This window comes from Sander vitreus, chromosome 15 (genome assembly GCF_031162955.1).
Source record: "Sander vitreus isolate 19-12246 chromosome 15, sanVit1, whole genome shotgun sequence".
NCBI classification, from domain to species: domain Eukaryota; kingdom Metazoa; phylum Chordata; class Actinopteri; order Perciformes; family Percidae; genus Sander; species Sander vitreus.
Genome location: NC_135869.1, coordinates 26,246,151 through 26,268,314, shown reverse-complemented (window position 1 = coordinate 26,268,314; position 22,164 = coordinate 26,246,151). Strand labels below are relative to the sequence as shown.

General features: G+C 41.4%; 2 protein-coding genes and 1 long non-coding RNA gene across 5 annotated transcripts; 2 read left to right on the top strand and 1 right to left on the bottom strand.

Moving 5' to 3' along the window:
* The first annotated feature begins 1,882 nt into the window (after window positions 1-1,882).
* LOC144529585 (THAP domain-containing protein 1-like) lies at window positions 1,883-13,257 on the top strand. Of its 3 annotated transcripts, none has more exons than XM_078268734.1 (4): window positions 1,883-2,036; window positions 3,923-4,055; window positions 7,712-7,958; window positions 12,593-13,257. In XM_078268734.1, the coding sequence occupies exons 1-4, from the start codon at window positions 1,972-1,974 to the stop codon at window positions 12,619-12,621; spliced, it is 474 nt and encodes a 157-aa protein (XP_078124860.1). In that variant the 5' UTR covers window positions 1,883-1,971; the 3' UTR covers window positions 12,622-13,257. The 3 variants fall into 3 exon arrangements, with proteins under 3 accessions (XP_078124860.1, XP_078124861.1, XP_078124859.1); XM_078268735.1 differs by lacking the exon at window positions 12,593-13,257 and adding an exon at window positions 9,622-10,077; XM_078268733.1 differs by lacking the exon at window positions 12,593-13,257 and having other exon boundaries at window positions 7,712-10,077.
* Window positions 13,258-14,051: 794 nt separating this feature from the next.
* LOC144529586 (pleckstrin homology domain-containing family F member 2-like) lies at window positions 14,052-17,714 on the bottom strand. The gene is made up of 2 exons (XM_078268736.1): window positions 17,371-17,714; window positions 14,052-15,843 (listed from the first exon to the last, which is right to left on the bottom strand). Exons 1-2 carry the CDS (start codon window positions 17,612-17,614, stop codon window positions 15,233-15,235), a joined length of 855 nt encoding a protein of 284 aa, XP_078124862.1. The 5' UTR covers window positions 17,615-17,714; the 3' UTR covers window positions 14,052-15,232.
* A 101-nt stretch (window positions 17,715-17,815) lies between these two features.
* Window positions 17,816-19,133, top strand: LOC144529587 (uncharacterized). The gene is made up of 2 exons (XR_013503024.1): window positions 17,816-18,596; window positions 18,853-19,133. It is a non-coding gene; the product is annotated as an uncharacterized LOC144529587 (long non-coding RNA).
* The last annotated feature ends 3,031 nt before the right edge of the window (window positions 19,134-22,164 follow it).

Genomic DNA, 22,164 nt, shown 5'->3' with positions numbered 1-22,164 from the left:
ATCAACATAGCAGGATGGTCAGAGGCTACTCACCGTTGCAAAGAACTGTGAGCGTTGAAGCGGGCCTACTTACTGTACTTTTATAGTCAATGCACGTTTTCTTTTAGCCCTTGTTTTGTCCTCTCTGAAAATCAACACTTTTTTGGCAAATTTTCCGATGCCTTTTTCACATTTTTTTCAACACATTTTTCAATGTTTTTTTTCAACATTTTTGACGGGGGGGGGGTTTACGGTTTTTGTCGATTTCTAAAACATTGTTAGTGCCTTGTTTGACGTTTTTTTCAAAGCTTTATTCTGCTGTTTTCTAGGCTTTCAATGCCTTTAGTCGATTTTTTTCAATGGTTTTGGCGCTTTTATGTAATTTTAGTCGACATTCTTTGACGTTTTTTTTTAAACATTTAAATTGCGAAGAGCGCTGCGTTGAACCATCCATGTTGTTTTTGGGCAATTTTGTTGAAAGAAACCCACATTTCTGATATAGAAAATGTGGAAAAGGGGTCAAACTTGACCGGAGGACAACTGGATGATCACAGCAGTTTGAGCAGTTCAATGTCCATTCTACTCTCATTCTATTTCTATGAATGTACCAATTATTAGTAAAAGTGTTAGAGAAAAAACAAACTAGATGGTCTAAGTGCTATACCCCGTGGAGGGTGGATGTAGCCCTGAGGGATGCTGAAAAGCCTGAGTGGCGAGCACTTTACAAACCACCGTTAACGCACAGAAAAAGGTTGGAGATGTACATTGGAGAGTTTTTCATTGAATGTTTGCAGTTAACACGTTTGTGTCTTTTATTCACACTGTCCTTTTTGCACACGAAGGAAATGTGGTTGACTGTCTTTCTCTGTTTCAACAGTTAAATCACTGTCAAATCTTTTTTTGTTTAGCGAGATCTTTTTGTTTTTCAGCTCAGCGGTTTATTTTGGGTTATTGATAACCAAAAAACAATAAATTAAACGTTTCAATTGGGTCAAGCAAAGGCAGCCATTTACCTCAGTGAGAGGAATAAAATGGAAGATTCTCTGGACTGTGATGCAAAGATCATTTTGATTTGAATGTTAAAGAATAGACTGAAAACTGATCACAGCTTTTACAGTTTGACAAATGATGTAAAACAGAAACACACGGTGCATTAAAATGTGTTATGCTCTGTGGTGAAAGACGAGTTAGTCTTTGGAGTTATTTTGTGGTGAACAATATGGCTGAATTTAATTAATTTGATTTTGTTTATTTGAGTTAACGTTGAAAATACTGTCATGAGCAAATAAAGTGGTTTTGAAAATGTGTAATTTTCTCTCTTATCGAATCAAATAAGTAGCCTAGAATATACTTACTTAGGTACTGTTAAGTACAATTTTGATGTACTTAACTGAGTTCCATCTTATGCAGCTTTATACTTCTCCACTTTCTCATACAAATATTGTGCTTAACAAATCACAACACTTTTTTTCTAGCCTTTCCTGTCCAGTTGAAACCATGCATCTCCAAATTTGGTAATTTTGAATGTCAATATTTCTATAAAAATGAAGGAAAAAGGGTTCCTTTATGTCTGGGATAAGGTCAAGTACTTTCAACCGTCTTCAGCCATCCTTCAGCCCTTGCCGATCACAATCCACGCTCTAAAGCATACTCTGCTTTATCAGCTATTATACTCTAAATGGGACCATAATTTACCAAATGAATATCATGCTGTATTAATGAAGACTTGAAATTAGCGATTGAGACCATAAACTAATTAGGAAAATGTTTACTGGGGGGATGAATTAAGTGAGAAATAGGGTCATTTTCTCATAGACTTCTATACAATCGGACTTCTTTTTGCAACCAGTGGAGTCGCCCCTCTGCTGCCGCTGGTTAGAAAGAATGCAGGTTTAAGGCACTTCCGTTTCCGCATTGGCTTCACTTTTCAGACACGGAGGACTCGTTATGTTTTCAGTTCATGGACGTTAATTTAACATTTTGGTCGCCTAAATGTCTTGTTCAGCGTTCGGTTGCAAACTAAGGCAATATCAGGGGTGTTCTATTAGTTTCTTCCGGTAAGTACAACTTTTTTTTTAGCTTTTTTTCGCTAGCCAAAATTAGCACCCCAACAGTTAATGTGAGTTAGGCTACGGATGCATTTTGCTAACCCAGCTAGCTAGGTAGCGCTAGTTTTCATCGTTAGCCATGCTAACGGTACCTGGCTTCAATGGGGTTAACGTAGCAATGCGTCAAAGCCTGATAAAAAGGTACATTTAACCAACGTTAAGCTACGTTTATGAACAGGTTGGAGTCTATTGTGTTGTAACCTGTGCTTGGAAAAGACCACTTGGCAAAGAACGTTCCTCAGAAAACGTTATCAAAAGGCTAGCAACTTAAATGTTGTCTCTGTCACAGACACTTTGCTTGCTCGCGCTCTCCTCCCGTGACCTGGAAATTATCGTTCCCCCTCCGCCATGAAGGATCTTCTTCCAATCTATTTTTTTAAACTCAATGTATTGCAACAAGGGCCAGATACATTTCTAAGAGCGTTCACCAGTAAACACAATACAAGAGATGTGCCCTTGGTTTTTGTTCTCTATATTTTGCACGTTCAAAACGTGTGCAAAAGAGATCAGAGAGAAAAACTATGAGGAGGATCTTCCAATCCTTTAATACCGGGGTGTCAAACTCAACTTCACTAACTAAGGGCCAGACATGTAGAGTTTACTGACATGCTTTTATTTAACCGAAAAAGTCAAATATCTTTGGCTGTTGATTGCATGTCTCATATAGCTTTCTCACGTACAGTTTGGTCGACATAAAACCCTAAAAAAAGGTCGGCAAAAAAGTTTCTTAGCCATTATAGAATTTAGCAAAACATGAAAAACAAAGATTACATTTTTAAAAGCAGGCTACCACACAGCTGACTCCCAGCAAGCGGTTTCACAGCCTGAACATGTAAACTCTCTGGTTGTGGGGGGATTTCTGAGGCTCAAAGTCGCCCAATCTGCCAAAATCTGCTTTAAGTGTCACGTAATTACAGTGTGACTGACTTTTGGTGTTAGCACAGCTAAGCGGCCAATATTAGTTGTGAACCTAAATTGATATGCGGGCCAGATTACAATTTGCAAGGGGCTGGATTTGGCCCCCGGGCCTTGAGTTTGACACACGTGTGCTTTAATACATCCATGACTATATGCAGCCTGGAGAGAGGAGGTTTCTGGAGGAGCGAGGACAGAGAAAACACTGGTGTTTCCTACACATGTATCATCCTACAAGGATCATCCCAATCAAGTGGCGCGACATACACATGCTGCACCTCCTTTTTCAATCTTTACTGTAAACTGTCATCAGAATCACGCACACATACAGATGAAGCATTGAGAAAATAAGACAAAAAGCAGTGCTACATAAAACGACAACAAAAACGGAACAAATGTAACGTTAAATGAGGAACGTTGAAATAAATACACGAGTGTATGACAAAAAGTTGTCCTAGAAACGGTAAAGATACTGCATACATCCATTGTTTTGTGAGAAATAAATGGTTGGCATGTAGAGTTCCATTTCCTTCATCAATAAAAGGAAATATTTATAAATTTATATTTGTAAATGTGGAATTTGGCGAGAAGTAAAATTAGATTTATAAGGAAAATACAATAAATAGTCCTAGGGTCTTTTGTTTTTGCTAATGGCTGCTTGTTGCCTGCTAATTCTTGCATAGTTTCATTATTTAGCCGTGATTCGGGGCTTTTTAATTTATTTATAAGCAATTAACCTGCCAGGGACTGTAGATGAAAATCAGCCTGACTGGCTATATCTGGCACAAAACATAAAACTTCATGAAAGTTCTAATTTTCATTGCAGATTTGGGGCCTTGTTACGTGTAAATTGTTAACAGCATTCTAGACTGTGGAGTCTGAATGTTTAACAGTCAACACTTTTTTTTGTCTCCGAACAGATTTCCTTTAAGTGACCGCCGCAGGCTGAAACAATGGGTGATAAACGTGAGGAGACACAACTGGACCCCAACTCCAGCCTCACGTCTGTGCAGTATGCACTTTGAGGAGGATCAGTTCTTCATAGACAACATGGTACCGAGACACACATTTGGCACAGATTGATTTGGTGTGAATCGGGACTTGGTAGTACAAACGTAATTCGGTCGGTACCCTTAAAAGTACTAAGTTCGGTACCCGACCCTGCTAAGTATACAGTACATTCTCTTAATGCACCAATACCTGATGGGGAAAGTAACTGACTACAAAACCTAAATCCCCTGACACACCAACCTGACGGTCGGCAGAAAAGGCAGTCGGACTGATTAGTGGGCTCCCATCGGTCCAAAAAGTGCCTCGAAACGCACCGAAGCGACGCGACTTGAGCGTAGGATCTGCGCGTGCGCGAGACGTAATACGTCTCCATAACAGCAGGCGGGCGCTAATCTGTATTGTCACCCAAAAAATTAAAACCGGCAGCTGATTGGACAAACGCGTCACGTGGGTCTGGCTGCTCCCGGATAGATTTTTGCATAATGGCGGCTTCGTTTGGAATACGATCTCATATTTTACGAAGATTGTTCACCGAAACGTGTTTCTGAAAACATTTTAAGAGAGAAATAGGCCGTGCAGTTGCTAAATCTGTCTTCATTTCAGGTCGACAAAGGTCAGTTTAAAAGATTTTCGTCAGATTTTGAGAGGCCGTTAGTCAGGCTCATCCCGCTCGTCATTTCCCGGGTTAGCACTCCACCGTTCAGATTGGCCATTGAGTCCGACTGCCCGCCCTCCGACCCAGCAAGTTAGGTCGGCCAAAATGAACGCCGACGGCTCCTCCGACTGACGACAGCACGGAACACACCGAACAGACTCGAGTCACCGACCTCACCAGACTGTCCGACGGCCGATTATCGGGTTGGTGTGTCAGCGCCTTTAACATTGGGTGACTTTTCAGTAAAAAAAAAAAAAACATCTGTCATAGTAGCCACTTTTAATGAAGTCATCAGTCACCCTTTATGATGTCTGTGATCATCAGTGATGGGAGTAACGTTTTACTTAACTATTTATTTTATAGCTTTAGTTACTTTGCAGCTTCAGATTAATAATATAAAATAATATGAATAAATTATGATGTATTAAAGTGGATAAAGATGAGACTTTATTGATCCGGTGGTGAAATTCACAAGATACCTGCAAAGTCAAACTTCCGCTGTTATTTTTGTGAATGTAACTCAAAAGTAACACAAAAAGTAGTGTAAAGCATTACAATTCAGAGACAGTAATATTGTAATATAGCTAATTACTCTCAAATGACAGTAACTAGTAATCAATAATGTATTACATTTTGGAAGTGACTTGCCCAACACTGGTGATCATGATGCCACCCTAATCATCTTTACCAGTATCAAGAGTTTCATTACAACTGCCAAAAGTTGGTGCACATGCAAGTGTAATGCCATTATGATTTCAATGCTCCTGTTATAATTTCAATTTATTTTGTGTGTCATATCTTATTATAAAGTTATAAAGACTGTTATAAAGTCTAAAATGTTTGAGTATTAGCACAACTACTTTTAAAAGGTCTGTACTTTAGGGGGCTTTCACACCTGCTTCACTTAGTTCAGTTTGAGCTAGTCTATCTCCACGACGTTCCACTTCCGGGATTGCTCCGGATGTCACTCTTTTCGGCCGGATGTCCGGTACCACTGGCCCCCTGGGGCCAGAAGATCAGAGTTTTGCTGGCCCCTTTTACATTTTTACTGGCCCTGAAAGAAATATCATAAGTGTGATTGGCAAAGGACAAAAAAGCAGGAAAATATACGCCGCACCTACCATGAAGCTTCAGAAAATGGTTATAACCCAGCTAGCCACTGTATGTTGTGCCATTAGCAGTAAAGCTAGGCCAGGGGTCATCAACTACATTTTTCCAAGGGCCAGAATTTGTTTTAAGCAGACACTAATAAAGAAAATAAAATTATACCTAATACACAACTTCTTGTTTGATATTTTCACTTAATGCTATATTTTGTACATGTATTGGTGTAAGCAAACTCCTAAAAAACATGGAAAATCCATAATGATAACTAGATAGGCTACTTAACTAGAAAATGATCTCAGATTAGGGGGCAGTTCACTGAGGAGTGATGGTTAAAGTCTTGATTACTGAAACGTAATGGGTGTCCTGATTGGTGGAAAATGCCTTGCAGAAAGAAAGGCCTGTTGTCAGGTAAAAATGTCACTGTCAAAGAGCCTGAAGCAAAAAGTTGTGGAAAACGGCAGCTTTAATAATGAATGGACTGTTATGCAGGCTAGCATTTGTCCTGTATGCCTAATTTGAAATGAAACAATGCTGTTGCAAAATAATACAACCGGCAACATCATCAAGAATGAAGAACGCGGCGTCATGCACGTGCATATTAAGTACCACATGTATCTGTTTTGGTCTTATCTATAGGTTTACCGCTCCAGCGGAGAGGATGGTTCGTTTAGACAGCAGCTACGTTTACAAGAGTTTGTCCAAAGTTCAAGATTCGTCGCAAACTAAGATAAACAGACTACAAACTGACATCTGACAACTGACATCTTGGTTGTAAAAAGTCGCTGTTTGTAGAGTAGAGCTGTGTTTGCACAGCACGGTGGACAAGAGTGGACGGCGCAGACAGAGCAGACTGAAATATGGGTTTCTACATGTTTATGCCTGTAGAACAGGTAGGTGGGTATTGATAAGTATTGACTCTCATGGAGGTTTTATTGTAGGCTACTTACAGTGACGAGTGTAGCGTTAGTTCATCTGCGCCATCGGTGGAAAATAATCCTCGGTATCATTTCCAGTTAGTTACATGTGCTGCGTGAAGTAACGCACACACCTCGGCCCTGGTGTGTGTGTGTGTGCGCGCAGTGCGGGCATCGCTGTTCAGAATCCCGTCTATCTTCCAAAATGCAACGCTTGTATCCAAATGAACTGGTTATAAATTACCTGAGGTGAAAATGTGAAATGTTAGCTAACATTCACACGCTTCACGCCACTCTGTATGACGTTTGCTGATGCAGCAGACAGAGCCACAGTCTGGCCAATCAACTAGCCCGACATACTTTTTTACTGGCCCCGGGCCATCGGGCCATGGCTTATGTCGAGCCCTGTCCGGTACCTTCCGCTTCCTTTGTGTTGTAATTCTAACCTCCGGTGGATTTGTGAGGACTATGGTTAACTGCTCCTCAGATCTCTGCAGGGTAAATCCAGACAGCTAGCTAGACTATCTGTCCAATCTGAGTTTTCTGTTGCACAACTAAAACTACTTTTGAACGTACACATGTTCCACCAAAACAAGTTCCTTCCCGAGGCTATTTAGCAGAGGCACCGTGGCTCCGTCCGGCGCTAAGACAATTGTGATTGGTTTATAGAAATGCCACTAAACCAGAACACGTTTTTCTCCCATCCCGGAATGCTGTGTGGACTAGCTAGACTCCGCAGCGCTGTGGAGGAAGGTCTGGCAAAGCGAGACTATGTTTGAGCTAAATGGCTCCTGTGGTTTGTAATGACGCATTTTGGTACGGTTGGAAGATGTGAATCGAAACCGAACCAAGGGGAAGCTGCTCCAAGTTTACAAACTCATCAACGGGTTTGGACCAGAGCAAACAGAACTATAGGTGTGAAAACGCCCTAAATCACAAAATACACCATAAGTGTTAAGGAGAGAAAATCCTATTTCATGCATCACAATCTACCTACTGATGTTTTCCGTATTCACCTTTAGTGCAGAAGGAGGCTGAAGGACACCGCTGTGCCGACTATTTTCAACTTTCCGCCACATTTGAGGAAAAAGGAACACCCTCCCAGGCCCACGCGAAACGGCTCTACTGGGGGGGTACACGGCCCTTTGGTCTCTACTGCTGATCATTACAATGTCGTTGTGAAGCAAGAGAGTGCTGAGGACGCCAATGTCGCTGAATATGGCGACATTATTAGGATCACAGTCGGTGAGGTCGTCACTGATGACATGAGTGAGTATACCACAAGCGGAGATTTAAAAACCGTTATGCATGATCATGTATACTTCGGCCAAGGAAGGAAGGAAGTCTCTGCGAGCTCTGAGCACACCTACATCGTTTCTGAGCCTCCCACAACGCCCGGACATAAAGCAAATGCCGGACACGATCAACCCGCTGTAGCCGTTTCTGAGTCTCCCCCGACACTCACAAGTCAAGCAAATGTATTACATGGCCAGCTAGTTTTAGCTGTTTCTGAGTCCCATACAACACTCACAAGTCAAGCAAATGCATTACATGGTCAGCTTGTTTTAGCTGTTTCTGAGTCTCCCACATCGCTCACAAGTCAAGCAAACGCGGCACAAAATCAGCCTGTTATAGCTGTTTCCGAGTCTCCCACAACACTCGCACATAAAGCAAATGCAGAACATGATCACCTTTGTTTAGCTCTCTCCGAGTCTCCCGCAAAACTCAAACATCAAGTAAGGGTACTACACGAGAAGCTCGTCGTAGCCCGCAAAAAGTTTAAGATGAAGTGTCAGCAGACAAGGAGAATGAAATCAAAACTCTTGTCCTTGAAAGAGGAGACAAAGGCTCTTCAGACAAAGTTGGATGACGCTGAAAAGCAGATGGCCGCGCTATTGCAGCAGTCCATAAATAACGGAGGTAAACGCAGGAAAGCAAAAGCACTCCCGAAAGAAGCAAAGCATTCACTTAAGCAGCAACTGCTTCCTACTGCCCTGATCGAAATCGCTTTCCCCGTGCCGCCTTCCCCTCTGACGCCGTTCATTCTTCCACCTTCCCCCGTGCCAACTTCCACTCTACCGCCTTCATAGACACATTGCGGCACACAGAACACACAGGGGGGAGGGGAAACGGGACGTAAAGTGACCTAGATGAACAACAACATGATGGGGATCGTTGGACTGTCAGCACGAAGTGCACAGAGATCAGGCTGGGGTAAAGGAACAGTCAGACTAACAGCAACAACAGTAGCAGAGTCTGTTTGAGACTATGAGGGAGACACTGTTTGGACACTGATTTCAAAGTGATCAGTTAAGAGGGAAGGTCCATAAAGTAAAGCTAGCCGTGTGCAAGCTAACAAAAGTGTCAAAGAAGAACAGTGTCCTTCCTCTGTCACATTTAAAGGGAATGAGTTTAGTTTGAAGTGGAATTTATTTCCCAGAGTTGAAACCGTTGTAATGTCTGTCCCAATTTTCCTGAAGAACACAGAAAGCATTGGGCAGCCGACTTTCACTCGTCAGCAGATTTTCCGTTTAATGCAGAAGTTTAGAGCAGAAGTTGCAGACGATGGATCTTTTTTTTTTTTTTTTTTTGCGTTTTGTTAATTTGTTTATTCTTCAGAAGCAGCTTTATGTTGACATACTGTATACGCTCAACGTTAGGATTGGGCATCGAGAACCGATTCCTACTTGGAATCGTTTCAAAAATTACGATTCCAGTAGAATCGTTTCTTTGGTTTCAAATCTGATCATCACTTCCCAGTTTAACATGCGCAACTTTTGGTTTCCGAAGCGGCCAGGCTCTTGTTGTGTTGCAGCCTTGGAGCTCAGTAAGCAGCGCTCTAGTGTGGCTTTATTTTACATAGAAAAATCCCTGTAGAACTACAAACCACCATTGAATCAAAATAAAACTCTCCTCTTATTTGTGAAAACAGGCATCTGACCCGTTTCAACTCCACCCCTCAAAGAATCAGAATCAAGAATCGATGAGAACCGGAATCGGAAGGAAGAATTGGAATTGGAATCAGAATTGTTAAAATCCAAACGATGCCCAACCCTACTCAACGTTTGACATGTAAAAAAGCTAGTCAAGGCGTACGAGTTGTGTGACGTTTGTCGACTCTTTGTTCAAAGTCGACAAAACTACACGTGTGGGTTCACACCAGCGATAATTCTTTATCCGTGGCCAGACTTGATGAGTTTTCAAAGGTTGTTCGATAAACCCAGTTGGTATATCAGGTCATTCTCTTGGCCAGTGTTTATATTTAGTGTCCAATGATGCTTGGTTTTTTTTAGTTCTTTAGGAAAACCCACAGGAAAACAAAGTCTGAATACCGTTCTTTGAAAGAATGGTAGGCTGTAAAGGGTCAAATAAATCAGTTTTTCATCCAGGTGTTGACAACGTGTTTCACTGTTTCCTTGAATGTGGTTGACTTTTTTTTTTTTTTCCTCTTGATTGTGATTTCTCTTTTTCTCTGGATTGTGATGCAAAGATCCATTTCATTTGAATGTTGAAGGCCAGACTGGAAACTCATTACAGCTTTCACAGTTTCACAAATAATATGAAAGTGTTCAGATAAATACGGTGCGATAAAATGTCTTATGCTGTTGTCTTTAACTGATGGTTTGGTGATTTTGTCAGATGTCGGGGTTATAAAACTATCATTTCAGCAGTGCAAAAAACAAAACAAACAAACAAACACTGGGAACCAAGGAGTCGGCCCGTTCCGAACAGGCACTCGCTCCAATCGGCCATAGCACTAGTACGGTAGTATTTATTTTTGTTTTAATATTCAAATAAGCTATGATACAAAGTAGAATATCTCTACTCAAGTACTATACTTAAGTACAAATTCAAGGTATGAGTATTTTCATTTTATGCAGCTTTATATTTCTACTCCAGTTCATCTCACAAATATTGTGTTTTTTACTTAACTACATTGGTCTGACAGCTTCAATTTTCAATTTTTCTTTTCTTTTACTTTTGCACAACTGAAGGATCAAGTGTTCCTTTATGGGATGAGAAAATTAATCTATTCTTCCACCACTGACTGTCGCACATAATTACATCCATGTTTCCATTCAGTGGATTCATAGTATTCAGCTTCAACTACACTGACGACGTTAGAAGTAGAGTGTGGATCGGCCCGCGTCCGACAGAGCAGTAACCGAACCCGGCCGAGCCCGACAGGCATTAAGATATTTATGTCCGAGCCCGACAGTTAAAATCTTATTTTTTTTCTCATACTAATGACACATGTACATGTAGCCTAATATGCACGTGTTTCGTTGTCACAGCTACATAAACAAATGTTCGCGCGCAGGAAGACGGATGTTAGGGTAATATTTAAAATGTATTTTAATCACAAAAACAAACCTTTGCATCAAGTGAAACGGGCCCACTGGCTACCTACATAATAAGCTTTTTTTAAAATTCAAATGTTCAACCCTTATCGCGCTGATGTGACCGAGCCCGACCCGAACCCGAAAATAATTTCTAAATATCTGTCCGAACCGGTCCCGTCGGGTCCCGTCGGGCTTGGGTCGGGTCCCGTCGGGTCCCGTCGGGCTCGGGTCGGGTATCCATCCTCTAGTTAGAAGCTACAAGAATCTTCAAAACTCATTCTCTGGATAAGTCAAATTCTATTGTGTGATGTCAGCAGGATTATCACAAGCTGTAGTGAACAGAAACTCAGATCTGCCCTGGAAAGAGTTGGGATGCTGTGTAACACATGTGAGATGCTTTATATTCATATTTGTGGTGCTGCATACTAATATTTTAGGAGTGTATATTTGTTTTTTGTTTTTGGAGGAATGTGACACAGAATGTGGTCACATTTTTGTGTATGCATTTATTTTTATTTTGACATCAATTTAACTGGTAGCACTTTAAAATAACCATCACTAATAAGAAAGTTATTAAACTTAAAGGTCTAGTAGGTAAGACTTATAAAATTAAGTTTTATTGGTGTCCACTCTCGCTGTAAAAATAGAGATGAGCAGCGCGCCTCCCGTCCGTGGTCTGCAGCTTCAGGTTTATAAAGGACGCGCTCTGCTGGCGATGCTGCGGCAGATGTGTCTCGTTTGTGCTCTGTGTATTTCTGCAGTAGGTCTAGTTTTGGTTTTCCACCTCGGATGTAGAGCAGCATTCAGCCACTTCCCTAAACTTTGTCTCATTCAGAGACCAGAGACCCAAACGGGGCTCTGTGTCCGTCAGACGGTCTGACATCTACTGTATCAGCAGAGCAATCACGTCATGCACAGCAGACTGTGGTGCAGGTGGATTATTTTCTGAAATACTGTGATTTCATTCTTGTAATAGCCTATTATCACTTTATTTTTCTCAAAATATCACGACTCCTCCAAATCTCAGAGAGCACAGATGAGATATATTTTGAATGTGCACAAAGTTTTGAACATGAGCAGAAATATTGCTCAAACACATCTGAAATATTACAGTCCAGGGCTTTATTAATCCATTAAAATGAATTCATGTATCACTGAGGTGATTAATTGTCATATGCACATTAAAGGAGGTTACTTCTCAGATTTTAGGGAGATTTTAGGCCTTTATTTTCATAGGACAGATGAAGACATGAAAGGGGAGAGAAAAAGGGAATGATATGCAGCAAAGGGCCGCAGGTCGGAGTCGAACCCGCGGCTGTTGCATCGCGGAGGAAACCTCTATATATGTGCGCCTGCTCTACCACGTGAGCTACCCAGGAGCAACATCCTACTTTGTTTTTTACCAAATAAAGGGATTAAAAATGCAGACATAAACTCAATCTACATATTTTTTCCCTATTTATATTTCCTATTACTCCCCATTTTTGATAGATTATTGTGAAGATGTGTTTCAGTTGTGATGCTTTAAAGTTGTACTTCTGAAATCTGTCTGTTTTTCAGGTATGAAGCAGAACAGTGGAAACTTTTGAGAGAAGCTTCCGCATTGTGACACATTGCCAGTACACAGACCTGAGACAGACTTGATTGTGAGCAGCTTACTGTTTATATAAACCCAACTATTCACTGTGTTGATTATGTTTTCGTTTACAGGTAGGTTAATAAGATAAATAAGAAGTCTGCAGGAAAATAGGCCACATTTCCTTGTTCTGTTTGAGAAGTCAAACTTGTTTGACACCACCTTCAAAGAAATGACTCACCAAGACAGAATTTGGCATTGTTGCAGTTGTCAAATGTCAGAAGTCAAATACCTCCTATAAAATGTCATCCATGTGGTATGTTTGCCTCATATGCACTTTCATGACTTCAGGCAATCCCAGTTTGGTTTAAAAACATTCAACGAGAGTCTTTTTTTACTGGAAACTACCACACTCCCCTCTCTATTACTGACAAATCCAACAGAAAACACTTCATAGCTCTCCACCTCACAAAATCACACATAGCATGAGGAAATACACCATGGAAAAAGCCAACATTTCTGCTGTAGTTGTTTGACAGATGATCTTATTGTTGAGTGGAACAGTAGGCCTAGCGTTATAAAACTGCAACAAAGCAGTTTTTTAAACTTCCTGTGGCAGTTTAAATAAACTTTGCACCGGCCAAGAACATGTAGAAGCCTCTGATGTGTAATTTCAGCCTCATGGTTACATAACTGTTATTTCATCATTCATTTTTATAATTTAATTTGATTGGATATCAATTTTGTGTAATTGTAGACCTTTTATTTCAAGTCTGTTTTTATTTTCTTATATCATCTTCCCCGAAAACACATTTGATGCCAGTTTTTTTCCCCCATAATGCCATGTTTCATAATGACACATTTTATTTCATTATGTCCTGACTTTTTATGACAGTTATGTTGTCGACTGTCACCCCTGTGTCTCTTCAACTAATCTAAACTAAGCTAAACTGCTACAAGACTTTAGCCACTACTGTTAGCTAGAGCAACATCAACGCCAACATTGTTCTGAATCGACCTGTAAATAAACGGACACCGTAACTAGACTTTACCTAGCTATTTAGCCTTAGCTTAACAAGGCTACTTATGCTACCTAGCTAGCTAGGCCGGCTTGTGAGATTATATTACTCGGCATCGAAGTGACTCTTTGTTAGCATTAACAGCTAGCTCTTGTTAGCTTGAGCAACCACATATTAGTTTCTATTTCTGTGTAGTGTATATTTACAGCGACAGCTACACAGTTGATTTAGAATGACTTTGACTAACAGGAGCTAACTGTGATGGCAGTTGTTGAGCTTGCTAGCTGCAAAGGGTATGGGATGCTATTGATACCACTCTCATGAACAGTGACCTAAAATAAAAGAAGACTTTTGAAAAGAAGAAAAAAATAACATGTCCCAACATGACTCTCACTGCTCAAATCAACACAACAGACACAAATCATTTAGCTGTTTTGAGCTTTATTGTTTTTAAATCGTTTCAAAGCGAAATGAAAGAGCGCATATGAACAAATGCTTTTTTTTTTTAATATGTAAACAGCGATTGTACCAAGACCCTAAATAAACTGTTCTCAACATCCCCTGACATCAAATAACAATAACACTCAGAGAAGATAAAGGTGCTTTTTGACTTGAAGTTGTCAGTGTAAAAAGTGCATGGTGACAGGTGCAAATACAATACACAATTACATTTTTAAGGATAACTTTTAAACTACTTTATAAGGCAATACTCAATTCATTGTTAAATACAATGCTTAATGATGCTAAATGATGGTAAACATCAGTTACATCGGAGTAGTCCAGCGTTGCCAACTCTTTTCCAATGAAAGTAGCAGGTTTAGTGGCTGTGTTGGCCGACTGCCTGTTGCTCACACCACAAGAGGAGTGAGAGAGACCCTGTGCTTTTGGCAGAAGAGCCGTGGACTTTGATTACTCTGAACTGCATGCATGGGAATGAATTACTATATTAATAAATATAAGTGCCACTGTTCATCACTCCAACTCCTATAATTATTATGAATCATATTTCTCTAGATCTGTATTAGTGTCTGTGTCCAAACCGGCAGTGATACCCACCAAGAGCGTGGGTCTGTCTAGGTTTCTGCCTAAAAGGAAGTTTTTCCTCGCCACTGTTGCACCAAATGCTAGCTCGTGGGAAATTGTTGGGTCTTTGTAAATTATAGTGTGGTCTAGACCTACTGTATCTGTAAAGTCTTGTTGTGATTTGATACTACAAATAAAATTGAAATATAATGTATAATATATCTCACTTTTTTTCCTGATGGTCTAAAGTCACATAATTTGTTGCTAATTGCTTTTTAGAAATAAAGTGAGTAATGCCGACCACTAGAAGACTCTGACAAGACTACAGTCTGACACCATCTCACATCTTAAGACAATCTGTCATAATGTCACTGAGTTTTAAGATTTTACCACTGCAGCGCTGACATCGGATGCATCTTTCACACGCCGGATGTCCCCCCCCCCCTCTTGCTATCAGGGATTGTGATTGGTTAAAAAGTAATAAAAACGAGCCCCCCCCCCCCCCATCTGAGAATAGATAGGCAGTGCAGCCAGACTACTCTCCATCACTGTGGAGATAGGTCTGGCACTGTGAGACTACGTCTAAGAGACAGTGGCAGTGTTGTTGTAGTTATATTTCACTGGGGCCCGCTCATGCATTGGCCTCGGGTAAACATAGGTGCCCATCCCGTCCAGCCAGCTGCTAGAAGTGTAGCTTGGCTTCATCTCCTCTTCCTCATTCTCATCGCTGGATGCTGCCTCACTGTCCTCCTCTGAGCAACTCTTTTCAGTGCTGTCTCCCCTCACGTGAGACTGCTCATCTTCCTCCTTCCTAATGTAGCAGAGGCCGCAGACCCTCAGCCTCTTTGTGGGGTGAATATGGTTTATCACGGCTCGATGCATTGAGCATGCTTTGCAGACCAAAAAGCCACATTTTCGGCAGTGATGTCGACGCTTGGTCCTAGTGAACTTGTTTAAGCAGCGCATGCATTTATAGGCGGCCTTGTCGGGGATCCAGGTAACAGCAAAGGTGGAACCTGGTTGGCTGCTGCCGCCCTGCATCAGGTTTGACTGGCAGTCTTGGATGTGCTCCATCCAGGCCCGCTTCTCCTCGATTGAAGGGGCGGACACAAAAAAGGACTTGCGTGGTGTACGCATCAGCCATTGGTTTTTCATTCCCTCACCATCCTCCATGTCTTCTAACTGGATCTCCTCTGAAATGACAGTGAAGATGGCATATTAACAATAAACTATATGGTATAGTCAAAATGCTTGTCAATTTTATGCGTGTTCCTACCCGTGAACCTGCCATTTCTGCACAACCAGATTATAGGCACACATTACAGTTGAATGGAGTTAAATGAACAACAATCGACAAATCCCAACTTCTTTAGCTGCATCGATAAAATGAAGGCGAACGCTATTTCATTTTGAAGTGTTTGAGGCATTAAAAATGACATTGAACAAACTCAAAATAATCTACAGAACTGTTTGCTCAGTTGAACATAGTTTAAGTGGTATATGAATATGAAATTCCATTTACCTCCATTGTAATGCTGTAGCAGATATCTAGAAACTTCTGCACATGAATGCAAAGTCGGAAAAAGGTAACACCAAAGCAATACCAAATACTTTGTCTCTATATAGCTTGTATAGAGCTATAGATACACATTTTAGTTTGATCATGATCCTTCTCTTTATTGGACATTTTCTGTCTGACTGGATGTAATGTAATATAATTATATTCATACAGGGGCAGTGCACAATTAAACATTAACCTTGTATAAAAACAAGAAAAGATGCATTGCAGGTTGTATTACAATTGATATTTTCCGCCCGTAGTCCCGCTGGTAGGTAAAACAGTAAATATGAAATGCAAGTGGAATACAAAACATCAGATCACGTAATTTTACAGACATTACCGTTCACATTCTTACCTTATTACAATAATTCACACAGGGTTCAAAATTAGCACCATCTACCAGCCAAATGCTGGTAAAATATGCAAATATTTGCTTCACTCACCAATGGTAGCCTACTCTATTGAGTGGCTGGTCAAATGTGAACATTCACTAGCCATTTGGCTGGTGGATGAAAAAAAATCATTTTGAACTCTGTTCACAATTGTGCAAAGTTGCAGCGATGAAATGAATCAGTCATGGGCTCAGTCATTCCCAGCAGTCTTGTATAAAGTAACTGAAAGCAATACTTGAGTAAAAGTACTAAGTATCTTACCAGAAAATGACTTTGGTAGGAGTTGAAGTCACCTTTTGGAGCATTACTTGAATAAAAGTATCTGATATTTAGGCTACTGTAGGCCTACTTAAGTATCAAAAGTAATTTTATGATATTACATGTAGCCTACTTAACTATCAGAATAGGCTATAAAAATACTTTGATTATGAACTTTATCGTGACTTCCCTTTAATATTTAGTGTTACCACACCTTCTTAAACATCACCTTCAATGTTCACTCCAACGTACAAAAACAATCCTTGCAAGTGACAAGTAACGAAAATAGGCTACTTAATACTACTACTACTAAATGTAGGAGTAAAAGTATACATTTTGTGGAGTAAAAGTGAAAATTTCCAGAAATATAAATAACGAAGTAAAATACAGATACGTGAAAATTCTACTTAAGTACAATAACAAAGTATTTGTACTTCGTTACATTCCAACACTGATTCCCAGATCCTAAAAGCAGCCCAAAGATCAAGTGAAGCAAACGAGTTTCTCACCTAGAGGGACGACTCTCTGCTTTCTGTGCCAGCGGCCGTTGAGGAAGACGGTGCCGTACACCAGCACGTCGCTGAAGAGGAAGAAATCCTTGGGCTCGGGCTTCCGACGCCCCTGCTTCATCAGACGGCCCTGTCCCATCAAAACCCGACCCGGAATGGATAGGGGCGTCCCTGCTGGAACAAACGAATTCTCCACGGCCTGGATACGCTCACGGTTCTCCCTCTCAAACGTTAACACGTCCATGCTGGTGACCTAATAGACTACCTGTGGCAGCACTCGGATCACAACGGCGCCAGGTCTCTTATAACGGATTGTTTCCTGATGACGCAGTGGGAGTCCCCGAGGTGAGATTGAAGACAAACACGTTAGAGAGGTGTGGGGCAGCAAGTTGAAGCATATTATTTAGATTTCTATTTATAGGCCCGTAGCCAGCCTAGTGGAAGGGGAGGGGTTCTTTTTTTCAAAAAGTTGACCTTTTTGCAGTTTTCCCCTCATTTTGTATTTAATTATGAGGTTCAAATACTTATTTTTGATGTCCTTGGCCTCACAGACTTTGCTTTGAGTGCAGAAAGTTAGTTGAGTGGATTGTTGATACAGTAGATGTTAGATTGTTCCATGTTGGGAGCCAGTTAACACATTCACAGAAATGGTGCTTTTAAAGCATTAGTGCGTAACTTTTTGATATTAATGAACGTCCGTTACATTCAAGTCGTTGCCAACTGAGTCGCTACAAAGCTAATTAAGACTATCAGCTCCACACAACTCTCTCTGGATTTCTCAGTATGACTATGTTCACAAGATTGTGGCGTCCGGCGACTTTCGCGCACAGAAACTCAAGTGAAGATAGTCCGTCATGTTTTTTTAATCCTCCGTGTCCTCCTTGGCTACTAGCAACTGTGTGGAGGAGGAGGGGGGGGGGCGATCACAGAAGGCTTGTCTCATGTGGACTAGAGGATGGATACCCGTCGGGCCGGGCCGGGTTCAGACAGATATTTAGGGAAGGTGGAAGAAGGCAACCCCACAGCCACGTGGGTTAACTCTGGAGGGTACAGTGGCTAGGGGAGCAAACCCCAAAGACAAACCTGCACCTGGGGACAGGCACAGGCGGAGTCCAACTGACCGGACCACCGGCAGCCCCCTGCAACTCCTGCCAGACGAAGGTCGTCATGGGTTCTCTCATGCCACTGGAGGTCCATCTGGTAGGAGTGAAGATGGTGGTAATAAGGTCTGCGCACCCACACCCTCACCTTAATCCTCACCTATAGCAAGCTTCTTGCTGCCACCCCCCAAAAAAGTCCTGTGGCGACGTGAGAAAACTGAAACTAGTCCTCACAACTATATAATAACTACTGCATACAGACAAACACTAGCTACACAAATAATCTTTTAAAATAAAGGCATAAAAATGATGTCTGTTTGTTGGTGTGACGGCCCTGGGCCTGTCCTACATGTGTACTGTGGTTTGTCTTGTTAACTTGCAGGTGTAGCGGAGGAGATAATGAGATGACTGTGATCACCTGGCCGGTCCTCCCAGACTATTTAACCCCCGCCTGCCCCGAGACCAGGCGGCCGCATTCTCCCGACTGCGCACCAACATGTTTTCTCTCTGTTTGAGTTTTCCCTTTGTTAACTACTGACAACATGCACCTCACATTCTCCATTACATCCATACACCTTCATTCATCATCACTGATACTGACAATCACACCTCATCGTTCCCTTGTTTGCGTCGTATTTAATAAATGTCACTTTATTATTGTTACGTTGCTGTGCATCTCCCTCTTTTGTTGTGGCCTGTGAGCCGGTCGTAACAAGTTGGGGGCTCGTTTGCCGTGAGTATAAAACCAGGACCTTGTTTGTGGTTTTCTTCAGTTAATCCTAGTTAGTTGCTGTTGAGGCAATTTGGTTAAGTTGAGCTAGTCTATTGTTGTTTAAATGTTAAGTTGCATACAGTCATGTGTAATATAGTTTGATTTATAAATCAGGGGACAAATGCTCATTTGCATCCTAAACCCCCAAAGTATAACTTAGCTCAAATTATTTTAAATGTTAAATATAATATACTAAATATAGGTTTTTGTCTGGAGGTACATGTTGGTAATCCAAAGAAAATAATTAAATTAACAACACGGGAGCATTTCTTTCAGGGACATTTTGCAGGTTTACTCCGAGTCTCATGTAGCTTTAGACTTTAAGACCAAACAGGTTTATTTAGTGTCACAGAGCCTTTCAAACACAGCTGCAATTCAACGTTTTATTAAGAAGACAATGGTTATTGTCAAATCAGCTACAAACTTGAATTATTTGGTAAATATCAATTATCAGTTTACTTTTTTGTTGTGGGAATAATCAATAAATCCTATGATTTAATACATGCAGTTTTGGTTTAAAGGTGCTGTAGGTAGGATTGGGAAGATCCGGGACTTAGCCAAAAAATTTGAACATCAACAACTTCTCAGTTCCCTCCCCCCCTTTCTGCTAAAGCCCAAAACGGTCTGCTAAGCCCCTCCCCCCACAAGGGAGAATGACTGTGTGTGCATGAGCAGTGATTGACACGCAGTTAGACGCCCCCCCTGGCCCTGATTGGTGCATCTGAACAGTTAGACACCCCGCCTGGCCCTGATTGGTGCATCTGAACAGTTAGACACCCTCCCCTGGCCCTGATTGGTGCATCTGAACAGGGAGCGGTGGACTTTTGTAAATCTCACTCCAGGCTGTAGGTGGAGCCAGAGGAGCTGGATTTCTTTTTAAATGACCTGCTTCCTGTAGTTCTACTGGAACATAGGGTCAGCTTCAGCAGATATGACAGAAAGGGAGTTTTATAAGTCTTACCTACTACACCTTTAATGATATGCCTGAGCCACGCCTCTTCCTCTGACACAGAAAGCAGACGAGCTACGATTAAAATGTTTTTAACACCAAAGTTAGGGGGGCAGCTACAGTGGGGGGTCAGCTGCCCCCCTTGCCCCCCCCCCCGTAGCTCCGCCCGTACAAACGTACATGTGTCAGTATGAGCCGGGCTCGGACATAAATATCTTAATGCCTGTCGGTCTTTGGCCGAGCTCGGTTACTGCTCTGTTGGACGCGGGCCGGGCTCGGACAGAAAAATGCGGCCCGATCCAAGTGTATCTCGCTGCAGCCTGCGGGAAGGCGGGGCTTGTCAAGCGAGACTAGACAAACTAAAGCTTGGCTAGTCAGTTCATTGTTTCATATATGAAAAATCATTGCTCAGGATATAAAATAAAGCATATTTCTGAAAACCATCTCTAGAATCAATGTCAAGAAGGTTAAATGAATAGTTTGATGTTTTGGCAAATACCAAGCCTGGACGCCAGCTGAACTTAGCCCCGCCCACAACATTTGAGGTCGGGAAGTCCGGTCTGGACTTGATTCGTTGTGGAGCAACTATGCTCGAACCAGAGCTGTTCAGACCAATCAGATTGTCAGGGTGGGCTTGATACGATGATGGACAGATGATCAACAGTAACCTAATCAACCACGTCACCAAAGAGGCTTGGGTTGAATTAGTTTACAACAAAGATGGCCGCCATCGCGTCTGTTATAGAAGATATCGACAGCGTGTTCATTTTAAAAGAGGAACAGAGATCCATGATCACGTATGTAAACACACTGCCACACCCGTTCGCACAACAAGGAAACTACCGCCTCTGCCTTTGCTCTGTCGAAGCCTGCCTTTGACTTTCAGCTTCTGTGACGTCTGTCTCCGTTGCTCTGATTGGTTGTAGATCTATCCAATGAGTGCAGAGGCATTCTCTTTCCTGGTTCGGTTGAAACACGCCCCATAATCACAGCCCATTGGAGCAGAATCAGACTCATATTCTGACTAGAATCTGAGTATGACCACGTCAGGCTAGGAAATACCCTTAATTACTTTCTAGCTGAGAGTTGGATGAGAAGAATGACACCACCGTCATCTGTATATATGATGGCAATAGGCCAGCAGCCAGTTAGCTTAGCTTAGCACAAATACTGTAAAAACAGACTAGCCTGGCTGTTTCCAGTATTTGTGCTAAGCTAACCAGCTGCTGGCTGTAACTTTACATTCATACTGTAAAGACATGACAGTGATGTCAATCTTCTCAAATTCTGAATAACTGACATATGTAAATTGAGAAGAAAACACGAGAAAGGAGAAGAAAAAATGTGTAAAAGGTTGAGATAGCTGAAATCTGTCCACTATTCAAATCAATTTAAAGGGGCTTTATTGCCATTAAAGTTCAAATAACAATGGTGCCAAACATCAACATACAATTTGTCCAAATATTCGGACAAAACTCAATAAACAGTTATATGAACATCAACACAATATTAGGATGGATTTATATTGATTATATAAATCTATTTGTACGGCTTATATTCATATTATCTCACACAGCCACTAATACCTAGGCTGACACGTATGCCGACATTGTTATGATATTTCTTGTAGTCTCATTGGTTTCATTTGTTTATTTGTTTTCTGTTGACTTCTGATCTGTGAATCTTATCTCTGTTTCTTTCCCGGTTATCTCTGTAATTTCCTTATTGCACTTGTTCAGAGAAACAAAACAAAAATGACAGATATGGAGACTGGAATGTAGGATTTATATAATAGTTTCATCATCTGTGATTGAGTCCATGATAGACTTGTCAGACTGGAAACTCCAGCTGGAAACATCGAGGCCAAGATGGCACAGAGCCTCGCTGCACCGCTGATAGCTGCAACAAAACAGATATACACTTCACAAGAAGCAATGTGTCAGGCAAGAAATAAATCAAGCCTAAGTCAACAC